Source organism: Zea mays, chromosome 2 (genome assembly GCF_902167145.1).
Source record: "Zea mays cultivar B73 chromosome 2, Zm-B73-REFERENCE-NAM-5.0, whole genome shotgun sequence".
Classification (NCBI taxonomy): Eukaryota; Viridiplantae; Streptophyta; class Magnoliopsida; order Poales; family Poaceae; genus Zea; species Zea mays.
Genome location: NC_050097.1, coordinates 242,309,298 through 242,333,489, shown reverse-complemented (window position 1 = coordinate 242,333,489; position 24,192 = coordinate 242,309,298). Strand labels below are relative to the sequence as shown.

Genomic DNA, 24,192 nt, shown 5'->3' with positions numbered 1-24,192 from the left:
CCAACGGTCAGAACCCTAACGGTCGGGTGACGTGGCTGGCGCACCGGACATGTCTGGTGTGCACCGGACTGTCCGGTGCACCATGCGACAGACAGCCTTCACCAATGGCTAGATTTTGGTTGGTGGCTATAAATACCACCCCAACCGGCCACTTCAAGGGGGGAGCCCAAGCAACATTCCAAGTCATCTAGTTGACATACTCAAGCCCTCCCAACCACATATATTCATTGATCCATCCTATACACAAGATTTAGTCCACTACAACCAACACAAGTGCCACAAAAGAGAGAGCAAGCAATTGAGACCTACTCAATTGAGTTTAGCCCTAGCGTCTTGTGAGATTCATTGAGAGATAGTGTGTGCTACATCTTTGTGCTCATTTGCGTGTGGAGTTTTGACTCCCATTCGAACTTCCTCCAAAGTGTTGGAGGCTTGTAAAAGCTAGCAAGAGACACCAAAGAGTGTGGTGGTCCTTGTGGGATCGAGAGTGATCCTTGAGAAGAAGAAGAGCTCGCCGATCCTTGTGTGATCGGGGGAGAGAGGGAAAGGGTTGAAAAAGACCCGTCCTTAAGTGGACTCCTCAACGGGGACTAGGCCTTCGAGGGCCGAACCTCGGTAAAACAAATCACCCGTGTCCATTGTGTTTATTGCTTGTGATTTGTTTGTTTTCCCTCGCTCTAAGTTTTCTTGCACCATTATCTGCTAATATCATTTGGTGTTGCTTCAAGTTAAATTCCCATTTAGTGAAGCAACACGTTGCAAGAAAGAACTTGTCCTAGTGCTCTTCTCATCTAAGACTTCTTGCTTTGTTATTCTATAACTTATTAGTTATATTGATTTATCACTCCCGCATTATTTAGCAATACTCTTTTCAAGCAAGAACTTAGTTTATATACTCCTATATTTGTATATCTTGTTCTAACCACTAATCAAGGGATCTAGTTGGGGGATAAAGTTTTAATTTTCAGGTTTCGCCTATCCACCCCCCTCTAGGCGACTTTCACTAACTTAGGGAAGAGGAAGAGGTTCATGACGGATGAGGATGTTGCTGTGTTCAATGGGATGAAAGAGGTTGTTTCAGATGCTGCTGCTGCTGTCTGTGAAAGCATACATGCTGAAGCAGCACCTGGGATCTATAATGCTGTAATCAACTGTCTTAGGTTCTCTAGGGAGGCTCTCATGTATGCCTTGAACCACATGATGGAGCACAAGGCCACCTCCCTGGTGTTCATGGACATGACTCCTGATGATCATGACCTATGGCTCAAGACTTTCCTAGCCAAGCACTACCACACCTGATCTGAACAGATTTGGTCCACTTGCTCTATTCCATCTATCCTAGATGCTACTTAAGAACAATGATGTTTCCCTGAGTTCTATGGGGTTCCCTGTTTAAGAACATATATGATACACTTGATCTGATGTGTCTGTCCTTTATGTCCCTTTATGATGTTTAAGAACATATATTATACACTTTTCATAGAATAATGATGTTCCCTGAGTTCTATGGATTAACTTGAGTTCTATGGATTTCCTTATTTGAGAACAGATATGCTACACTTGTATAGAACAATGATGTTTTCCTGAGTTAGATTAACCTGAGTTCTATGCATTTCCTTATTTGAGAACAGATATGCTACACTTGTATAGAACAATTATGTTTTCCAAAGATAGATTAACTTGAGTTCTATGCATTTCCCTGTTTGAGAAGAGATATGCTACACTTGGATAGAACAATGATGATTCTTGAGTTATATGCATTTCTCTGTTGGCTTGTTTATTGGTCTATTTGTAGACCTGTTTGCTGGAGTACACTGTTTATAGTGCTTAACAATAATGCAAAATGTTATTGACATATGATATACAGTTTTCAAGCCCTGTATGCTTAATAGGTTGATCTTATGTTATTGTCATATGTCAGGCAGTGTCCCAAACTGAAATATTTATTTGTTATCCAAATTTTTGAACTGGTCATTAAACTGCGATCTTTTTGTTCTTGTAGTTGCAATACTTTGTGTTATACTATCAAACTTTAGACTTTAGAGTAATTTTTTCTGTGTTCTTAATAGGTTGATCTTTTTGTTCTTTTAGAGTAATTTAAGTTATACTATCAAGCTTTAGACTTTAGACTTTGGAGTACATTGTTTTTACACTGTATTAAGCTTTAGCCTTTTATGCTACACTGTGTAAAAAAGCAAGCTTTACACAGTTAGGCTAATCTATAGACAGTGTAAAGCTTGCTTTTTTGACAATATAGTTCAAATTCTTAGAACAGTGCGGTCCCAAAGTTTAATACAGTTCTGACAATACAGTGTTGAGTATACTGTTTTGAGGCTAATCTGTCAAGCTTAGATACCAGTTTGTCAAGCTTGTTTTAGTCCAAATTTGTATTTACTGAGCTGTGTAAATTGTGTACAATTTGAATACTGTTTTAGTTGGTGTAGAAATTGTGTAGAATTTCTAGATAGTTTTATGCTGCTCGGTGTGAGACGTGTAAATTGTGGCTTATGTATTTTTTATGCCCAGTAAATACTATCAGTAATTCTGAATCAGTTTTATAATTGTGTAATTATAATTGCGTAATTGTCAGTTTTATCATGTTGAATTTTTGTGCGGTAGTCGTCCTTGCTATCAATGCCCTCGGTTTTGAGTAATTTTTATTATGAAATTTTGACTTTGACATTTTTGCGTAATTGATAGCTAGGCTCATGTTTGGCCTTTGTGTTCTCCTCTTTGATTTTGTGTTACGGTTTGGTATTTAGGCAGCCAAACATGAGCTATGTCTCTGCAACTTATAATACGGTAAACCAAACATGTGCCATGTTGATCCTAGCTAATTGGACCAAACAAGCAAACACATATTGCAATTGTTGGTTGCATCAGCCTGTACAGGCTACACACAACCTGCATATAGAATTCAACCGAGCTGTGCTCATCCTGACAACTAAACAACCGCTATAAGATTTAGGATGTAGAAAATAACATATCGAAAAGACTCGACCGATTTTGTATTCACTTTGATTTTCGACGGTTTTAATTAAAGTGTTTATTATAAAGCAGGCTGACCAGATGTTTGATAGTCTCCGGCAGGTTATAGAGGCGACAAGCTGAAAAAAAAACTGAAATAAACAGGATCATTAATTACCAGTTTACCACCACCTCCAAAGCCCAAAGCCAGAGCCAAGTAATAACAACTCTCGATCTTTCGGAAAAAGGTGAGGCCCAACACCTCTGCCTCGCACCAGTACCACAACGCCACGACACGCCGGCGAGGTGGACGAGCGGCGGCGATGGCGGGCGGCGACCGGGAGCGAGACGCGGACGAGGAGACGAGGAATCAGATGATGCAGAACCTTTTCGGGGACCAGTCGGAGGACGAGGACGATGCGGACGACGACGACGTCGCCGAGATGGTCGATGAGGACGACGGCCACCAGCCGCAGTCGCCCCCGCAGTCGCCCCCGCAGCGCCACCAGGAGCTGGACGACGATGCCTACGACGATGAGGAGGAGGACGCCCGCAGCCACGCGCCCGCCCGCGCAAGCGGATACCACTCCGTAAGCCTGCCCGTTTTCCTTCGCCCCGCGATCCCGATTCGGCTCGGCTCGGCTACTTTGCTGTTCTCTTCGGATCTGCAAGTGGCTGTGCTAGGGCTTAGGTTTTCGGATTCTTCCGGGAGCCTTGGGGCTGGGGATGCAGTGTTTTTTGGTGGTGGGGGAGGTGTACAAGCTGGTGCGGATTTGTTGGAATTCTACTGACATTTGGAGTGGCGATTGATTTTTTTTTTAGTCATGTATGCAGTGAGAGGTTGATGAGTCCATGAATTTGTTTGCCTCATTATTATGTTGACCCCAAGTCCAGTCCTCTATACTACGAAATCCAAACACTAGGAGAAGGGGAAAAAATCGAGTTTCTAGGCATGTGCTTCGTCGCTTTTACAAGAGTATAGCACATGTTTTCTATGTTATGTTTTGCTACACGAGTTTCACTGCCACTCGGTTGGGTTTAGGAAAACTGTAGTTTAGTTGGTTTCTACACTCCGCGCACCAACCTGAGAATAACTAAACTGTAAATCTATTTGCAATTCGGGGGAATTTCGAGTGATACCAATTTGTCCTAACGACACTGGACTTATCTTGGCGAGAATTTGGGGCACTTTGCTCTGTTAGTGTCACTAAGGAGTTCAAGGTTAATGCTCATGCTGTTCATCCTTACATACTGCTCCAACCTTCAAATGATGTACTTAAATGAAAGCTTCCTGAGGTAACACTAACCTATTTAATACATATTTATCTAGGAGGAAGTGGATGGTGAGGCAGAGAATGGAGGGGAAGGGGAAGGCGAAAGTGAAGGGCAAGTTGTAATCGAAGAGGAAAGTGAAGGTGAAGCTCATGGTGCCGATCTTGATCAAGGAGAAAGTGATGGGGACAAAGTCCAGAGCTCCCCAGAAAGAGAACTCGATGACCAGAGGATGGAACCTGATGCAAGAGGAATGGACAGTGAAGATGAAGGCTACCAGCAGAGGACAGTATCTGGCAGAAGAAGGGGAGTTATTGCCTCCGAATCGGAGGGATCTGAAGATAGTTACTATGCTGCTGGAGCTCAAGAAGACGAGGAACCTCGCCAAACAAGGAAACAAAGGTTAGTCGGGAAAAACATAATGCTACATATCAAACTATCCACCAGTATTCTTTTTAGGCTTTACAATTTTGAGTACTCAATTCAATGGTACACAGTCACAGTTCTTTTGGCAATTACTTTATCATACACACTCTTCGCCTATTTTGACTTTTTTCTAATCCTGTAGTTGTCTGTAACAGTTATAATCTTATTATTATGCAGCTCTCCGTTGGAGGAAGAAAGAGATCATGAAGTAGTTCGTGATGTGTTTGGTGATAGCGATGAAGATGAACCAGCTCCATATCGTGTTCGCCATGAAATCGATGAAGATTCTCATGTAAGATTCATTCATGTTTTCCGCCCTTTCTATTGCTGTTTTAGGTAAGAAGCAGGAGTTGTTACCTTGACAAAGATTCAAAGTGTGTAGCAGAATCCTTCATCAGGCTTACCCCTAGAGTTTTTCGTTTTTATTTTAACTTCCTGGTTTAAATTATGTCTTTAGATAGCTAGTGCTGCATAGCATGTTAGTTTTAACAGAACACAAATGCAGGTTAGCATGTGGAGAATAAGCTCAGCAAATTCACTATTTTGTCTTTAACATTCAGTATTTCACCTCCCATATATAGATCTGATAATTTTTAAGTTTTAATGAGAGAATTTCTTGTTGTCGCTTGATATGTCTGGAGTCTGATGTATTTTCTCTTCGTGTCTTGCATGCGTTCCACATGAGTATTGATCCACATTCCTTTGAGAAATATTGATTTCCCTTACCTGTTATATTTTCTATAGCATTTTCTTTTTCAAATTTAGCTTTTGCTTAATAAAATTTCATTTTCTTAGAGGTCTCACATGGAGGATGAAGGCCATTATGAGAAGGACATGCAACCAGATGACGTTGTGGCTGACGAAGATATGCGATATGAATCTGATGATAATCGTGAACTGAAACCAAAAGAGAAACCAGTCGGTCCACCACTAGACTTGGTGGTTCCATTTAAGCAACCACCAGCTCGACCTGACAAAGTGAGTTATTGTCATATGTGATACATTCAATCCATCTTTGACTACATATCACTTCTGTCATTTTCTGATGAGATGATTTCGTTTTGTACATTATTGATGTTGCTCTCACTTTGAAATTTTCATGTTTTTGTGCATGGGGTTAATAGAGATTTTTTTATGAATTTATAGGCTCCTGTGTATTGCATTCTTTGTACCCAATAAAATGTTTATTTAATAATGTGTCATGTTTTATCTTGCTATATCTGCAATACATTGTTTAATATTCCTTGGTATCTACGATGTTACAATCTGCTGCTTGTTTCATATAGATGATGTTATCTAGTTACATACACCTTGGTACACCTTGGTACCAGGCTAGTGTAATTGAATTGAAACATGGAACTTGATCATTTGGCTGAACACTTCGCTAATACTTATCCAAAAGAACATGTATATATGGTTGCCATTCTCTTATGTTAATTTTGGTGATATAGCAAACACGTTGTGTTTAGAACTTTTCATGCTTGGCTAGGAATTTTATTTTCCATGATCACTAACTGTTTTCTATTTTGTAGATGAATGTGATCAAGGTATCAAACATTATGGGGATTGACCCTAAACCCTTTGATCCAAAAACATATGTGGAAGAAGATGTTTTTGTTACAGATGAATCTGGGACTAAGAAAAGGATACGGCTAGAGGACAATATTGTGCGGTGGAGAACCATTAGGAATGCAGATGGCACTACATCTGTAAGTGGAATGCTGTCCATGTATCAATTACTCTTCGAGCTCACTAACATACTGATGATGCTTGGACTGACTCTTCCATGTGCCTTGAATTTTGCAATCATTTTTTGCTTTTAACTGCATTTTTATTTTTTTATTTGGGTACGTGTGTCCAAAGAAAGTAATTTTTCGGCTCACTTTGGCTGCCTGTTAATACTCTTAACACAAGACACCCATCAAATTATCAGTTTCTATTTGAGAGTTATGTTAACCTTGTGCAAGTTGTATATGTGCTTATGTGTTTATGATAAATAAATTTCTTTGTTGATGCTTTCTGAGAATTCATTTGTGTTCGCTCTGGTTACTGAAGCTTTGGGCACTTATTTATTGCAGTGTGAAAGCAATGCACGCTTTGTAAAATGGAAGGATGGGACTATGCAGCTTCTGATTGGCAATGAGGTTCTTGATATATCTGTACATGAGGCGCATCATGACCAGTCCCATCTGTTTTTGAGGCATGGGAAGGTAAACTAAGTCTTCTTTACAATATTTCTAGTACCACTGCTTTTCTCAATCACCAAAGTAGTTTTTTTTGGCACTATTGACATTGAATTTTATCACAGGGAATTCTACAATCACAAGGAAGGCTTTTGCACAAAATGCGATTTATGCCATCCTCCCTGTCTTCAAAGTCGCATCGCTTATTAACTGCTCTGGTTGATTCTCAGAATAAGAAAACTGTTAAGATGCAAAAATGGTTTGAGACTAAGGATCCTGAGAAAGCGAAAATGGAAAAAGAAAGGGTTAGCAAATCACTATTACTTCATTATCTGGTGTATGTAACACAGGATGTGCATGTCTTGCTTTTGTCCAATATAGCTGCTTGAACTAAGATCCCTAGTTCAGGTGTGCATTACTTGTGTTGTGCTTTTCCTGTTCATCTGTTTCTCCTGTTGGTTGTCCTATACATAGTTCCTTACATGTGTAGTATTTCCTTGAGAAGGTTTGAACTACCCCGATGTATAAACTTATTGTTTTTAGTTACAAAATCATTTCCTGAAGTTCATCTTGTATAGTTTTCTAAATCAGTTTAGGTCTCATCAGCTTAAAGCAGTATGAGGGATCTGAAAGTAATATTGGCGGTCACTTTGTTGCTAGTGTTATTATGATTTAGTGTGCATGTTCAAATTAGCAACCCCAAGGTAAAGTTACATTATGTTTGTCCATTCAAATAGTAGCACTCATGTCATGTTTCTTGCTGATCTGATTTTCCTTTTTGTTAAGGACTGATTTCATATTCATCTGGACAGATTTTATACTTCCTACTGATACGGAAACATGCAGGTTTTGGGCCAAAATATTCGAGCCCATTCAATCCTTCAACGCAAAAGAGAAAAAGTGAACCGCAAGTACACACAGCCTGCCCGTCCAAGGCGGCAGCTTTCTCCAGGGTTCTTGGAAGACGCTCTAGATGAGGTTGGTATCTTGTTGAACTGCTCTTTTTTCACAATTAGATTGTCATATTATTATTAGGTATTGGTGTAAATGTGCCATTCCAATCAGGTTCATCTATCCTGTCAAGTGTATTATTCCACTAAAAAAGAAGTGCAGGAAAAGGAAAATAATAATTAAAAGCCTTGTTGGTGGTATTTTTGGGGTGTGTTCAAATTATGGAAACATAGCAAGAGAAGAAGTGTCCCTAATAACTTCTTTTCCCTTTTGTTTTTTTGCAGTAACTAAACCTCTCTTTTTTTTTTGAGTTACCACATGCACATGCCACACTCATATGTTTCATTTATCACAACTGATTTTGCACTTACTCCAGCTATGTCTTAAATGATGATATATCTGTCATTATGTTGGTAGTTTATTTTTGTATGAGGTTACTTTATGATGTACTAGTTTACACAACTCTTGAGTTTATTCCTTAATTTGGGAAAAAAATTAATTTTAGCAGCCATTTTTTGAGGTCATTAAGCATTGTGCTGGTTTTTAACTTGTCCCAATAAATTTGTTATTGGATTTGACATGACCAGCTGTAACAGACTGCCTAGTTTTGGGACATCAATGATGTTATGTTACATGTGTCCAGTAATATCACTATTAGAGAATTGACTAAAGTTAATCATATTTTGTCAGGATGATGAGCCTGGCTATGATTCTCGGCGAATGCCAGGCCGTAGGCGTTTTGAGGATGAATTGGAGGCTGAAGCACTAGCTGAGAGGCGTATCATTAACGCGAAGAAGGTGAGCGGCTGCTCCCATGATTCTCAGTCTTTAAGCAAGCTTTTAGCATTCACATTTTTATCTATTTGCTCTGCAAAATTTTCAGTCAAATATGAGCAGAAATGTTCCCCACAAACCACCGTACCCTCCTGCCCGTCCACCGAGACGTCAAGCGGATGAATACTCGGGGAGTGAGAGGGAGGAGTCAGAGTACGAAACGGATGGCGAGGATATTGAACATTCACTGCCTCGTGGAAGAAGGGAGGACGAGCTGGATGAGGAGGAAGAATACGAGGAAGATGTTGAAGAAGAAGAAGCGCCTCTGTCGGATGAAGAAATGGAGGTATGATATCTTGGCCTAGATTCAGATTCTTCTGAAGCTAACATATCAAAGAACGGAACAATACTTCATGTCTTTACATCAGACAAGAAGGTTCACGGAAATCAGTTCAGAGGAGGGGGCATTGGTGTAGTTTTTTTTTCTTCTTCTAAATAATCAAAATGGGACTTGGGATGCAGGCACCGAAACGTAAGAGAGAATCAGGGGGTGGTGGGCAAAGGCGCGAGGAGCTGGTGTCTGAGGAGGACGACGAGGACCACGACGATTCTCCGCCAAGGAAGCAGCCGGCTGTTTCGCATCGTAGAAAGGCTGTCGTGTTTGATGACAGCGACGAGGACTAAAATTTGTAAAACCGTATGACGACCTGACATGATACGCTTGCTTTTTCTCCCCATTTGTTTAAGAGAATGATTAGTTATTTTTCGTCATGCTGGTGTAATATGGTTGCAATTCTACCTACAGAGGTGAGATTGTACATGCTTTAATGATGCGTGGGCTACAGTGAAAGGAAACGCAAGCATGAAACGATTTTTTTTTCTTTTTGGTTAGAAAGGAACAGCGAAACATGAAGAAATCGATAATTGGATTGGAGCACGTTCATAATAGAACCACAATAACGTACTGGAAATAAAAAAAAAAACTGAATGCTGGCATGTCTTAACAAACGAAGAAACAAAAGATCCTGCATCTGATACTGATTAAGAAGTTGGCCTTGCTGCTTCTTGCTTCTTCATTCTACTTGAGTAGTAGTACGTAGTATCCGCCTGTAGAATTCCCAGTGCTTGTGAGCCTCCGTGATGGGTGGCTGACCGAAAGGGTGGTCCCTGACGTAACGCTGGACATCGTCTGCAGTGGTGGCAAGGCTCTCCAGGTACAAGCGAAGATCTCCACCAGGTCCTGCATAGCAATAGCAAGCATCACTCTCATCTTCTGTACTGTAGTACACGTACTAGCTAATATAATATAATAATCTGTGTACGTACCCAGTGCGTCGTCCTTGTCGTCCTTGTAGCTATAGGGGCAAGGGAAAATGGCGGTGTGCGGCTACGCAGCAGACATGCATGCATCAGATACGTAGTAGCTGCTAGGGGGATTTTGAAGAAGAACAAAGGCAATAAGGCCGTACGTACCGGATTGCGTAGAGCTTTGTAGGGTGAATCGTCGAGGAGGAGAGTGTTGGAGGGCGAGAACTCCCCTTGCTGGCGCCATGGAAGGTCATCCCACAGCTTCTTCAGCTCCTTCAACACCAGCGGCTTGGTCTTGTTCTCAAGGGTGTAGAAGCCAGTGCCGGTGCATTTAGACAAGTCCTGGCCGACGCATATAACGATCAGCATAAATTAAACTCGTCTCGTACGTCTCCTCGCATGCATATGCATGCACTTAATTACCCAGCAAAACAGCAGGCGTTGCTTCACGTCGTCTTCCATGAGGATGTCGACAGCCGCGTCGACGTTCGCTCTGAGCCTTGATGACCATATCCCCAGCTCGAAGTGGTGCATGCAGAACCTCAGGAAATCGTCGCAGTAGGGCCTCTTGAAGACTGCAATAATCAGCACCGACAACAAATTAAGATTCAGGTGGAATAATAAAATCATTTTTCAAGCTACCTAGATAGCTAGCAGCTAATCTGATTCACGTACGTACCTAGTTTGCCTCGGATCGTTCCATGTGACAGGTGAGCGTTGTGCCTGTCTTGGTTGATGTCGGCGAGCAGGCCATTAAGGTCCAGGATAAGCAGCTTCTTCTTCATCTGTTTGGTGAGTGGCGATGGAAGCCCTGTTGCTGAGCCCTTGGCCTGAACGACGACACCGCTGCTCTCGCCTGCTTCCACTGCCGTGGAGCTGGCCGGGCAGGACAAGCGTGCATCGGCGGCCACACTCTTGCCCAGCAGCGTACCGGCCTCGGCAGCGGCGGCGGTAGCAGTGAGCACTTGCCGGCGCTCCATCCGTGCGCGCGCCTCGGGTTCGTCGTCGACCTCGTGCCCTGTCATCCTGCTCGGCTGTTGGAATATGAAGAGCGGCGAAGTAATTGAGCGAACGAAGCCATAAATTAATAAGCGCAGGCGGAAGGCAGCTGAGAAGCTCAAGCGGCGGGACCGGGAGCCGAGGAGGCGGAGAGATCGATCGCCAATGCAAGCGCCCAAGCATGCATTCTGGCAGGGCCCCTCGAACCTCGTGCAGCCTCCTGGGACTGGTAAGCATGTTGTAGTGTAAAAAAAGGGGATAAATAGGCTTAGAGTTAAAAGGACCGTGCCATCGTGCCTAGTTTTCTGTTCGAGTCCGATCCAGGATCACATAGAACCGGGCCGTGTGGGGCTCGGACCGAGCCCAAACAGTGGGCTTCGTGTCGGGCTCGCGAGTCTCGTGTTTATTGACCATCTATAGCCTCAACGCAGACGTTGACGTGGGTGAATCGGCAGCCCAGCAGGGCCCAGTTCGCGTGGAAGCCGAGCGTAGGTAGGGCGGCCCAAAACAAGGGCAAGAATATATGGCAACCCCTGTCCGATCGATCATCTATCAGCACTTGACTGGCCGACCGTCCAGTCCAGTTCAGTCCAGTCCGGTCCGGCCCGCTCGTAGTAGAGGTAGCCAAAGTATCAGTTCAGTTATTGGCCTGGCTTCAACTGCACCACACAGTGACACTGTCTGCTCATGTATATATAGCTTGCTTTCCCTTTCCTTCACTAGCTTTTCCATATATACACATATCACTGTCATTTAGCCTATCTCTAACACTTTATCTATCCTCATATCTATATTCAAACTCTACTCTGCGAACAGTACAGTCTATAGTGTAGAACAGTGCAAAACATTACTTTTAGGTAATCTATAGATAGACTACTGAAGACGGTCCTATACACCTTTAAAGTGGGAGTTTTGACGTCCGTCGTCTCCCTCCCCGCACGGCCGCTGGGATTTGAACTGTGGCCATAAGAAACAAAGCGCTTGCCTCTAACCAATGCAGCTCGTGTTTGTTTATGTTGTACAAATGATAGATATTGTAAATATATTTATATTAATAATAAAAAAATCATGTCGGGTTAGGTCAGCACCGCGGTCCAAAAAGGTGACCCACATATGTTATGGGCCCACTTTGAATCGTGTCAGGATAGGTCGTGCCCCGAATCGGCCCGCTAGACACGGCTCATTTCGCTATCCATAATCCAGCACCTCCTCTCTCGGTGTCGCTAATCTCGCGAGCAAGGAAAAAAGCGAGAGACAAAATTTCTTACCCCACGCCACATACCTCGTCATTCGTACTCACCTAATCTATGGATATACTATAAATCTGTGTCGACCGACGAGGAGACTTGTTGAGTTTGTGATCTAAATTCTGAAGAAGACGACCAAGTGAAGTGGCGAGCGAAGTGGAGGCCTGTTGCCGGGAGGCTTAGGCCGGCCCGGAGCGTGTATACGATGATATGAGTTTGTGATATGCATGCTTTGCTTTCATCCATAAATAAAAGACGATTAAAACGGTGTCACGTCATCGTCCTACACTGTGTAATGATCGATGCATGTCCCAAAACTAATAACATGACATGCCTTTTGGTAATGCATGCATGCATGCTGCTGTATCGATCAGCATAAGCTAGCTAGCCATGCCCATGCTTGGTCAGGCCCGGGTTCAGAGGACCTGGAGAAAGCAGGCTATGGCTAGGCTGGTCGATCGATTCGAGCGGCCGTATATACTGCTGCATGCTAGCTTTGTTGTTGTTGCCACTTGGTTGGTCGTCCATGCATGGCTTCCCCCTCTCTCTCTCTCTCCACAGCAGACAGCAGCAGAGATCGAGGAGAGATATCTCATCTCATGGACGCATGCATCGATCACCGTCGCTGGAATCATCCCCGGCCTCTTTTCTTTTCCGCCCACTGACTGCTTTTGTTGCAATATTGCATGCCCAGAAAAATACTCTTACTTCCCATGTTGTATATATCATCATCTTCTTCTTCTTTTTTCCATCTATGTGTGCTCCTCTTGAGGATAGATAGACGTGATGGAGTTAACAAGCATATGTCCCCTCTCCTCCCCTAACTGCAGTGCTCTCTAGCTTGTGCTGCACCTTTCAAGTCACTGTTCGAAGGTGTGGGTTTGGTTTTCTTTTCTTTTGACAAGAAATACATGAGAATCAAACAGTTACTGTACATATAAGTGGTGATGCCTCCATGTTTTCGCTCTTTTGAAATGCTCTAGCTTTTTATAGCCAACCTAAAATCAAATTTATTTTACTAGCTAGTCCAAGATTAATTGCTTGCAAATTAATTAAGGTCTAATTAATGCTCCACAAAGTAAACAGTACTATCAATAAGCCGACCTTGAAAAGACCTCGATCTAATGTTACAGTACTCGAATCAGCCGGGTGACTCGGCAGCTCTCATCTCATCAGATCGGCTTGTCGAGCTATGGAACTGAATAATAATCCGGATATATATATAGTTACAGTAGTACTGCGTCCACACCATGCATGCATGAACAGTCTGGAATACATTGCTGTGCTTTAATACCGGCCGGGCTTTAGTTATAGATGATCTCGAAAGCTGTCGTCGTCAGCCAATGGGAGAGTTTTGTGCGGTGGTGGTCATTGTCATTGTCCGGCCTGACAGCTGCTGTACATCCTTTAGCAAGCAAGCATCCTGATGCCGTAGTGCTAGCTCTCCCTTCTTTAATTAATCTCAGTTTTTTTTTTGTTGTTGGTTGCTTCACTAGAAAAGCTACCTCTAGCGCAACGGATAAAAAGGACGACGAATACTAGCTAGTACATCTTGCATTGCTAGCTTCTTGGCCAATTAATGGGTCTCTGCCGGATTTCATTTGGTCCATCTAGAAGCTCTGATGCTGAAAAACCACTGTCCTACGTTGGGGAATTATATACGTATGCTGTACTGTGTGTTAAAAAAAAGAATGCTACATAATGCATGATATCGAGACGATCTTCGTTATCTATCCATATATTTTGTGCGCCCATCTAGCTATCATATTCCGCAAGCTGGTCAGCAGAGACAGCAGCAACAAGCCATATCTTATCTGAGTAATAAAGTTCCCTATCTAATATCTAAAATAAAACTTCCTCTTCCCTATATTATAATATCTAAAAAACTTCCTCTTCCTTATATCATGCAAGGTGAACATAAAATTAGTCCATAGGTACACTAGCGTGAGAAAGAATTAGAGCCATGATAGAGAAGTGACTTCTGTATGATGCAAGTGCTCAACTAGTGGTGTTGAAGAAGCTATTGAGTATGAGATATGCCATAATGTCATGTGCCTGTGTGGAGAAGATCAAGATACGAGATTAGACTATTTAAACCCAGGTTGAAAGTGTAAATGACAAGTTAGGAGTTCGAGTGCGATTGATAACCAAGGCGGTGAAGAACAAGTAGAGGGCGCTTAGCGTAGATGGACCGAGACAACGATGAAGAGCAGACGAGGATGCGATCGATAAACCATTAAGGTCATGCGAAGCTTTGAAGTGGATCAATTATTGAAGATAGATCAAACCTTGGGTCAAATTGATTGATGATCAAATGAACTTATGAGAGAATGAGAGGAATTTCATGCTATGGGCAATGATCTAGGTAGAATTGTTGGCTACACATTAATGGATGACCATTGTTCATCATTTGATGAAGATATAGGTTCGATGACTGAGTGATCACCAACAAAGGAGATGGGATGGAATTGCAAGGACAAGCTATATTTGTAGGACATTTCATTTTACCCGTCAATAGGTTAAGTAAAGAAATGTTTGATCAGGTTCAGGGTAGATAATATACTATTAAAAGGGGTGGGTGTAAGGAAAATGGACACCGAGTCATTTGGCTTAATAGGTTTTGGTGTTTGATGATCAACATAACCTGTGTACTAATGTGTTTGCTAGTGTTTATGCTTATAGTTCACAGGATGCGAAGAGGATTGGACTAAGGCACTGAGGATGCAACACCTCAAATAAAGACATAAAAAGAGCTTAGAAGTCCAAGACTCAAGAACAAAATAAGCCCAAAGAATCAGCGAAGAAATCCATAAACAAGGGCAATCAACCAGCGCACAGGGGGTGCACCGAATAGTGAACAGTACCCTATCCGGTGGGACACCCGAACAATCTGCGCAGAGAGGCCCACAACGGGCGCTCTCGGGCTGTAACACTGGACTGTCCGGTGTGCACCGGACAATCTGGGTAACGGTCGGATCGAACGGTCAACTGTTACAGATCCCAACGGTCGGCTGACGTGGCGGGCACCGGACAGTGAACAGTGTATGTCAGGTGTGCACCGAACTGTCCGGTGTGCCCATCGACAGAAAGCTGTTGCTTTCTATCCAACGGCTAGAAGTGTGGGGGAGGCTATAAATACCCCCAACCGGCCATTTGGAGGTGTGGGAGTCCAAGCAACATACCAAGGCATACTATAGACATTTTCAAGTGCTCATACATCCAAGTGCTTAATAGAATCACTCGTGATTAGCGTAGGTGCTTTGCGAAGTGCTTAGGTTAGTTAGACCGCTTTAGTGATTGCTCTAGGTTATCTCTAGTTAATTGAGTGAGTTTAGAAAAACTATACAACCCTCGGCTCTTGTGTGAGCCGTTGTAATTGTACTGAGTGGGTAAGTCTTGCGAGACCATGACAATCACGTTTGTGTCGAGACCATGACAATCACGTTTGTGTCATGGCTGCCATCGTGTACCGGAGGGAACGAGGCCCGTGGCGTTTCGGCCGGAAGCTCGTTAGTGGAGACGGCGGGGAGCGTCCGAGAGGAGCATCACTTGTACGTGGAGAAGGCCCGCAGCTCTATGGAGTTACTCGACCAAGGTGCTTGGCCCTCGCGTGGGCTTCCCTTTGCATAGGGGCACCAACGAGGATTAGCCGGGGTGGTTCCGGATACCTCGGCAAAAATAACGGCGTCATACACGAGAGTTTGCTTCTCTACCTTGCTCTTTAGCTTCCGCATTTATATTAAGCATTTAAGTTTCAATATTGTCTTTACAGTTAGATTGTTTAGGATTGAAACTTAGCCATTGCGGTAGAGAAAACAACACTTAGAAAAAACATAGTTTGCACTTTTTAGAGAAAGTTTGAGAAGTTCTAATTCATCACTCTCTTAGACGTCACCTATTTCCTTAAGGGGCAAACTTATTTGTATGATAGTTATCTAATGTTACTTGTGTTGTCTAACTATGCATGCGTGCACGATAGCTCATGTGGGGAAGACGACGTGAAGAAAAAAACAAGTTGTTCCATGAAATCTATGGATCTAACCCTCAAATAAGTTTTTTATGAATCCAGATTCTGTGTTGGTAGCCATTTGGGTAAGAAATGAGATTCAGAGTTGATTTTTGGTAGGTTTAAAATACTTGAAGCTCTCCTAAATAGAACCTTACTGCTATGTTTAAATGGAATATAAATATTTTCTACAAAAAGTAGAGGAGAGGATTGAGGGCCTAGAATATTTTATATTTTGGTACAAATTTTAAACTCTAGACCATCTATATTTTAGAAATAGGGAACATATTAGGTGCACATGACTTATTGTTGCACAAGGTGCACATATTAGATCACAATCATCTACCTGAGATCTAATGCCCCTTGATGCTCTCTCTATTTTGCAAAAAAAAACACTCTCCAGTGTTATTCTTCGTCACTTTCACCCTGCTCTATACACGAAGGGATAGGTGTGGGAGGCCATTGGATCTGGGGTGAATGGTCGTGATCTATTATATGTACCATATCACAAAAGAGTCACGTTCACCTGCTACATTTTTCTTAGAAATAATGGTGTGTCACATATTATTGCCTAAGAGATACTAATAGAAGAAACATGAAAAAAAGTCCATATTAACTCTAATATACGTGCATGATTTAACTTCCCTAATTGATGCAGAATGACATAGAACTCTATCTTGACAGGTGTTTAGATGTAACGAAAAGACGAAAGGGCTGTAATTCTTGAGAGTTTTGATCACGACTTCGGTAGTTGGCATGAGCTTGTCTCTATCTATATTTTTTGTCATAGTCTTGCTTTAGAACTCAAAAAACTTACTCAAGTCAGTACAAAAAGATTTTTATCCACGTGCGGTCCAAACAAGGAAGGAAGGGGGTTTCTTTTTTCTTTACCTAACACATGTCACAGCAATCAAGATAAAAAGTGAGAAGGAAAATGAGGGGACAAAAAATATTTATTGCCGTGAAGTTTGCTGACGTATTAGGAATTTTTTATTTAGGGTCCTTTAGATCACAACTGTATTGTTATAATCTCTATTATATAGAGCACCACCGTTAGATATGGCAATTGGCCCCGATTCCAAGCGGGGAATTTATCCATGAGACGGGATGGGGAAGTTTCTTTCCCATAGCCCACTGGGATGTAAACGGGAAAAACTCTCTCCGGATGGGTAAATGGGAATGAGGAAGCATTCCTCATCCACATTCCCTATGGGGACCCGTTAAACTTGTATGTTTCTATATTTTTGTGTAATATTTAATTATCTTGTTAAGGGATCACTTATTGTATAAATGTGTTTATTTTGATGTACATATAAGGATTTCTTACATCTGACAATGTGTATAAGTGACAATGTTGATCCTAATTAAAGATCCCCATTAGGGATTTATCTCGTGGGGAATGAAAATGGAGAAGAAATGTCTGTCGCAAGCGTTCATGGGGATCCCTACGGGGAATTTTTTTTCATTGGGGAATGAGGATGGAAAGCTATTCCCCGACGATAATTCCCCATTGCCATCCTTGACCACCATCGTTGTGCTCCCCCACATTTAAATAATAAAAAACTAAAATTACGTACAAATAAGGATTTTAACCATGGTTGTTGCTCAAAACCCACATTCATAACCAATTAGCCAACAAAACACATATATCTTTCTATTTTATACTCTATAGTCAAGTATAAATAAAAACAATAGCAACTTTATTAGTTTAAATTATACATGAGATTATTATAATCAGGATTACAAATTACAATGGTCAGTTAAGTCATATGGTTTACAATGAATGATTATGGTTGGATAAAAGTGAGAAATTTCCTTTTTTTTACTTTATAATCTAGCAGTTAGATAATCAATAGAGGTAAGATGGACTTTTAGCTCCATAATCCTCTATAACCTGATCTCATCTAGAACATGGGATTAGTTAACTAAGAGTTTTGATTTTAACATTTCATCATATAAATAATCATGTTTGGATCAAAACTTAAGCATATAATCTTATTATTATAAATAGAGGGATACCTAGGCAGATCATTGTATTAGGGTATTTAATTGTTCCTATTTTTTTAGGCGATGTGATTTTCTTAATATTTGGTATCAACTAGAGTAAAGTACATCATCAAGGCTTACACACGTGAGAAGTGGTGGGAGAAGATGAAAGTCGTCTCTCTAATTTCGTGTTCAAGGACGCAAAGATGCCAATAGCGGACTATGATAGTCGTGCATGCGTAGACAGCGTAGTAGTCCTGGCCAATAGCCTAGCTAGAAGTTGTGTATCTACCAGACGTACTCGCTCCGTCATTGAAAAAAAGTATCGTAATGGCATTCGTATTGATAAAAAACGATAAATTTAACTAAATTTATACAAAATATTAATAATATTTCTCTCTTGTACCATGAGTCATCATATATGTCACACTTGATGATTATTTCACGTCCAGGTTCTGGTGCCTCTAGAACCCGGTTGTGAGAGAGACTTTGTTGCTGTGGTCCCCCTTGGTACTACATACATGGTCCAGATATGGTTTGGTGACGATGTGTCCTGTCACGGCTGTCAGGGGCCCCACAGTGTCGGTCTAGGTTCCTTCCTTGCGGGTCCGTTTGGCGTGAGCTTGGTCGTTCGCCCCGTCTCCGTAACACCCTGAATTTTGGGGTATAAAATTTTTCTTGTTCTATACTCAAAATTCAGGTGTCACTCTTTTCTTTCTTCGATTTTCTTTTTCCTTTATTAAAACAATAGAGAGTTATTTTGTTCTATGTTGGTATTAGCCCTAGAAATGACTTGGTTGTTGCATTCATACTGCTGCATAGTGCATAGTGTTTCTAAGTGAAATAAGTGTTTGAAACATGTTAATATACCTTGTAGAAGTTTCCGGTAAATTTTCATATTTTTTAATATTCTTCTATTTTCTAAAATTCAAAATCTATTTATTTGAGGTACTTCAAAATATTTTCAAAAGTTCTAAATATGTTTTTTTGAGTTCATTGGTGCCAAATCGTCTAGGAATTTTACTAGAATTTTGGGAGCCTTCAAGATAATTTTTGGGCATTAAAAACAATTTCAGTCTTTTCTGGAATTATTTTAATTTTAAAGATGAGATTATGTAGCATCCCAAAAATTCAAATCCTGAAATTTTCTCAAACTTGCTCTAAATTCAAAATGAATTTCAAATTTCGTTTCAAAATGTTTGTTTGCAAGTTGATATCAACAAATAAAATATAGTGGTCTATATTCTCTCCAAAATCCTCCTCAAAATATCCTACAAATGTTTCCCCAGCGATCCCCTTCAAATTTTTTCCAGAAATACCGCCCAGATATTTCCCGAGTAATCCCCTTCAATTTCTTTCCGGAAATATTGCCCAGGTGTTCCACCAATAATCCTCCAAGTATTTTCTTCCTAAGAAATACCTTCAGAATCATTTTTCAAGTCCCTACAAATATTTTCTTCATAACTTTCCTCATTCTCATACGTATATGTACGCCTCCAGTGTCATACGGTGAGCTCTACAAGCTAATTACACTTATACAAGACAAATCCATGCTAATCTCCCACTAATCCTCTCATCCTCCCACTAATCCTCTCATCCCTCCCCCTAATCCCCCACCATGGCTATAAATAGAGGGGCAAGGGCCTCCTCTCATCCCACCCCAAGCCATTTCATGGCAACTCTCTTCCCCCCCACACCCCCACTCCATGTTCCACACAAGCACACACTAGCACAAGGATCGTTCGTTCGTTCTTCGATCGTTCGTCCCCCTGTTCTTAGTTTGTTCGTTCGTTCGTCCAATCGTTCATGGTTCGTTCGTCCGATCATTCGATCGTTCGTCCGTTCGTTCGTCCAAATAATCTTTTTCCTGCTGTTATGCTTCCGAAATTCCGATCGTTCGTTCGTTCGATCATTCGATCGTTCATCGTTCGTTCATAGTCCCTATTCATCGTTCTTCCAGATAATCTTTGTCCTGCCGTTATGCTGCCGAAATTCCGATCGTTCGTTCGTCCGATCATTCGATCGTTCGTCCGTTCGTTCGTCCAAATAATCTTTTCCCTGCCGTTATGCTGCCGAAATTCTGATCGTTCGTTCGTTCGATCATTCGATCGTTCATCGTTCGTTCATAGTTCCTATTCATCGTTCATCGTTCGTTCATAGTCCCTATTCATCGTTCTTCTAGATAATCTTTGTCCTGCCGTTATGCTGCCGAAATTTCGATCGTTCGTTCGTCCGTTCGTTCATAGTTCCTATTCATCGTTCATCATCACTATTCATCGTTCGTTCATACGGACTATTCACCATTACTATTCATCATCACTATTCATCGTTACTATTCATCACCTTTACTATTCAACGATGATACCTATAATAACTTTTCGTCGTCACTATTCATCGTTACTATTCATCGATCATCCGATCGCCCCAAATTTCAACTACTCATCCATCATGCTGTCCAGTCCACCTAAGACCAGCCAGACCCATATTCCAGTCATACGAACTCCGGTGACTGTGATTTTCCTTCCAGTAGGGAACCTCCCATCTGGTCGCCCATCCTAGGTTTCTCCAAGTTGAGCATGCTTAACTTTGAGATTCCTTCGAACCAGGCTCCCAAACTTAGATTCCAATAATTCTTGTTTCTAAATTCTTATCAAACTATTCCCTATCCAACCATGTCATCTCTTAAGCATGGTCCATATTCCAGAAAACTCTCAAAATACTCTTGTCCCATATTCTGCCTATGACTCTCCTGTTCATACTAAGTCAGACGATTCATTCATCACTATTCTCACCAACAGTGAACTTCACTGTGCTACACCACATACACCCAGCTATAAATACACCCAACTACCCTCTCCCTCTCCACACACACTCAACACCCTCAGCCAAGGAAAACACCCTACCCACTCAGTTACTCCGCTCTTCCGGCTACACGCATAGTGTCGCTTCGCCTCCAGTCCACCCTCCTGGTAAGCACATCCGCTCCACCACCAGTAATATCACAACACCACATGACACAGATTCTACTCAAGACTCTACCCATCCATATATTGCTATTCTGACCACTATACTAAAATATTTGTTGATATACTTGTTTGTTTGCATATTTGCTTTTTCATGTTGCATAGTTATCAGAGCGTTCGTGCCGTCTAGTGGAGGCCAGATCTGCAAGTCTACGCCAGGCAGTGGAGCTAGAAGCCAGTTCCGCGAGCCCCCCCTTCGCCGAATAAGCATGGCAAGCACACTGGATCCCTTTGATGTATAAATTACCTATGATTTTTCAACCACAACCCTCAGCCTGTTATTTTATGCATGATATGATTTTGAGACAAGTTATTATGGCCACCCGGCTGCTTGCCGCAATCAATCCTTGATATATTTGTTCCAAATGATTTGAGAAAAGGTGTGAGTTTTCAAAAGAAAATGCTTTTAAAAATGTGTATGATGAAGGGTTTTTACCCTTATCACCTTTGAGTAGGGATGATCAGGGACTCCCTGGTTTAGGGGAGGGCCTAAGGTGATGGCTCAGCTGGTTTAGGCATGAGCAGAAGAATTGTCCCCTCTTATAAGGACCAGTTTGTCATCTTTCACTACCTGTACTCATGATAAGTACAACCACTCGAGACTGTGTGGGCAGTCACTCAATCTGAACTCGTACGGTCCAACCCCAGGATTATGAAGGTTGGGGAGCACCGGGAGGATAAGGAGGGGGAATGTTTTGTCCGGTTTGGACATGGCGGTGGCCTGACTCCTTCCGGTATAACCGTTAAGGTTAGGACGTGCGAGGAAGGAAAGGGATTCGGATTCGGATCTCATTGATCATGAGATCGCAGAGCCGGACTAGTGGGTAAAGTGTACACCTCTGCGCAGAGTTTGAAAACCTATTCGAATAGTCTGTGTCCACAGGAATGGACGAGTCTGGTGTGGTATGGCAATTAGTGTTTTGTTTTCAAAAAAAGAGGTGCTTTTGAGAAAAGTGGTTTTTAAAAGGTCTGGCGGTTGAGCCGTGAGCTATGGTGGACGGGAAGTCCAGTAGCTATTTTTGAAAATGAAAACCGGTGGGAAACTGCTGAGATACCTGGATGGTTTAGTCCAGGGGATTTTGTTCTAATATTAAAAAACTTCATGCTCCTTTTAGAGAGGATGCGCTTTGCAAAATACAAAATGTTTTTCAAAACAACCCTGCATATAAATATTGTTGTTTCTGCAAAATATCCTGAGCTCCACATATTCCATGCATTATATCTGATTTCCCCATTCCGCGGGTGAAGGTGGGCTGCTAAGTACGTTTGTACTCACCCTTGCTTATTTGTTGTTTTTCAGAAAAAGGAGATCGGGTAAGAGTTACGACTGTTCCCAATCTTGCATGCGGCTGTTGGACCGCTGATTTGCTTCGCTGCGTATATCGGGCTGCTTCAGCCCCATTCTGATGATATGTCCCGAGTTGTGGACCAACTCTTAAAGTTGATCGTCACCTTTATTGGTTTGTCTCATTTAAGCAGATCTGGAACTATCTGATGTATAAATGTGTTTACTAGCCTCCTGGGACTAGTAATTGTATCACATTTGAGTCCCAGAGGATTGGGGACGCTTCAGATTATTACGAAAAATAAAATATCTTCAAACCCTAGCAATATATATATATTATGGCTGGAACCCTCTCGTTGAACCCTTTCCAAATCCCAAAACTGTTTCCCTAGTTTTGATCCACAATTCCCAGAATTGCTCGCCAAAGTTCGGGGCGGTTCCAACACTAGCGACAACTTAATTACTTTCAATCCGTGCATCGTTAGCGGAATCTGATAGTACCACTGTGTTCGTCTCGGTGCTTTCGATTCATCAATCCGACCGTCGGTCCGTCGCCAATCGACGATTTTCTTCTTGGCTCCGGCGAACTCCGTATTATTCGGTGAGCTTCCCTCCATTATTGTCCATGGAATTTCTCCATTCTTCCCATGTGTGTAGCCCCCCTCTCCCCTCTATCTCCCTTCTTCCCCCACATGCTCACCCTTTCCCCTCTTTCCCCTTCCCTATGCGGCCCCACAGCGACGGCCCCCCCAGCGGCGCCCGCCTGCCCCCAGCTCGCGGTGCTCCCCGCCTCGTCCACGGCCGGCACGGCCACACCCGTGCCCCCGCAGCCGATGGTCGGAGGCCCCTCCCCTCCCCCTTCTCTTTCCCTTGCCATGGTAAGAGGAAGAAAATGGAGCGAGGTAGGAGATGGTAAAATTGTGAAATAGTCCCTATACTATTTTAAAATTGTACGCAGAGAAGTATTTTTAATTTAAAAATGTGATATCTTTTGCGTTTAAAATCTGATTCCTTCCGTTTAAATCATGTTAGATTCATATTAAAATTGTCTATATGTTAGAAATATTATTCTCTATTGTTACATATTTTATTTAATTATTTAAATGTTTGTTTGATCGATGAGTATTAAAGTAGCATTCCAATTAAATCTAATTTAGGGTTTTCAACATGCGCGTTTATAACAAACACCAACGTGGTTAATATTAACTAAAATATTCTTTATTAATAATTGTTTATTATAAATGTGTTATCTATTTAATAGTCCTCGCATGTCGCGTTGGTCCAAGCGCCGTGCGCATGCCGCTTCGTTCATAGCGACCGCACTTCCCATGCGCGCTCTACTCTTCACTCTTGCTCACCTCTCTTCTTCAACAAGGATTTGTCGTTCCTATCTGTTTTCAAGGTAAAAGGAGTCGACCTGGGGCTGTTGTGCCCTTCCTAATGGTTTCATAGCTTTTGCGTGTATCGTAGGATTCGTACGTCTATAAAACGTAGTCCTCTATGGCTATTCCTGAATCGTGGGAAAAGGTATGCATATACTTAAATTGAATTGATCGTCCTGGTATAGAAATGTGTTCAGTCTCCTTTCTCTTTTGGGAGCAGAGCTGAAAAAGATGGGAAATTCCAATGATTCTCCGTTCATTAGAAATAAAATTAATGAAACTCTTGGTTATTTTTTCTTTTTCCCCAACTTTCATTATTCCTCCTTCAGATTTTGGTTATTGTATCACAGATGTTGGTTCATTTATGGCTGCGTTCCCCGATG

At 42.0% G+C, this 24,192-nt stretch overlaps 2 protein-coding genes across 2 annotated transcripts; one reads left to right on the top strand and one right to left on the bottom strand.

Moving 5' to 3' along the window:
• Positions 1–3,226: 3,226 nt before the first annotated feature.
• LOC100279518 (Protein LEO1-like protein) lies at positions 3,227–9,343 on the top strand. The gene is made up of 11 exons (NM_001152517.2): positions 3,227–3,557; positions 4,298–4,641; positions 4,843–4,957; positions 5,461–5,643; positions 6,198–6,374; positions 6,744–6,875; positions 6,974–7,153; positions 7,695–7,826; positions 8,490–8,597; positions 8,683–8,919; positions 9,096–9,343. Exons 1-11 carry the CDS (start codon positions 3,291–3,293, stop codon positions 9,255–9,257), a joined length of 2,037 nt encoding a protein of 678 aa, NP_001145989.2. The 5' UTR covers positions 3,227–3,290; the 3' UTR covers positions 9,258–9,343.
• Positions 9,344–9,558: 215 nt separating this feature from the next.
• On the bottom strand, positions 9,559–11,034 carry LOC103648289 (probable C-terminal domain small phosphatase). Its single transcript, XM_008672776.3, has 5 exons — positions 10,561–11,034; positions 10,305–10,456; positions 10,047–10,223; positions 9,900–9,960; positions 9,559–9,813 (listed from the first exon to the last, which is right to left on the bottom strand). The coding sequence occupies exons 1-5, from the start codon at positions 10,904–10,906 to the stop codon at positions 9,647–9,649; spliced, it is 903 nt and encodes a 300-aa protein (XP_008670998.1). The 5' UTR covers positions 10,907–11,034; the 3' UTR covers positions 9,559–9,646.
• Between the last annotated feature and the right edge of the window lie 13,158 nt (positions 11,035–24,192).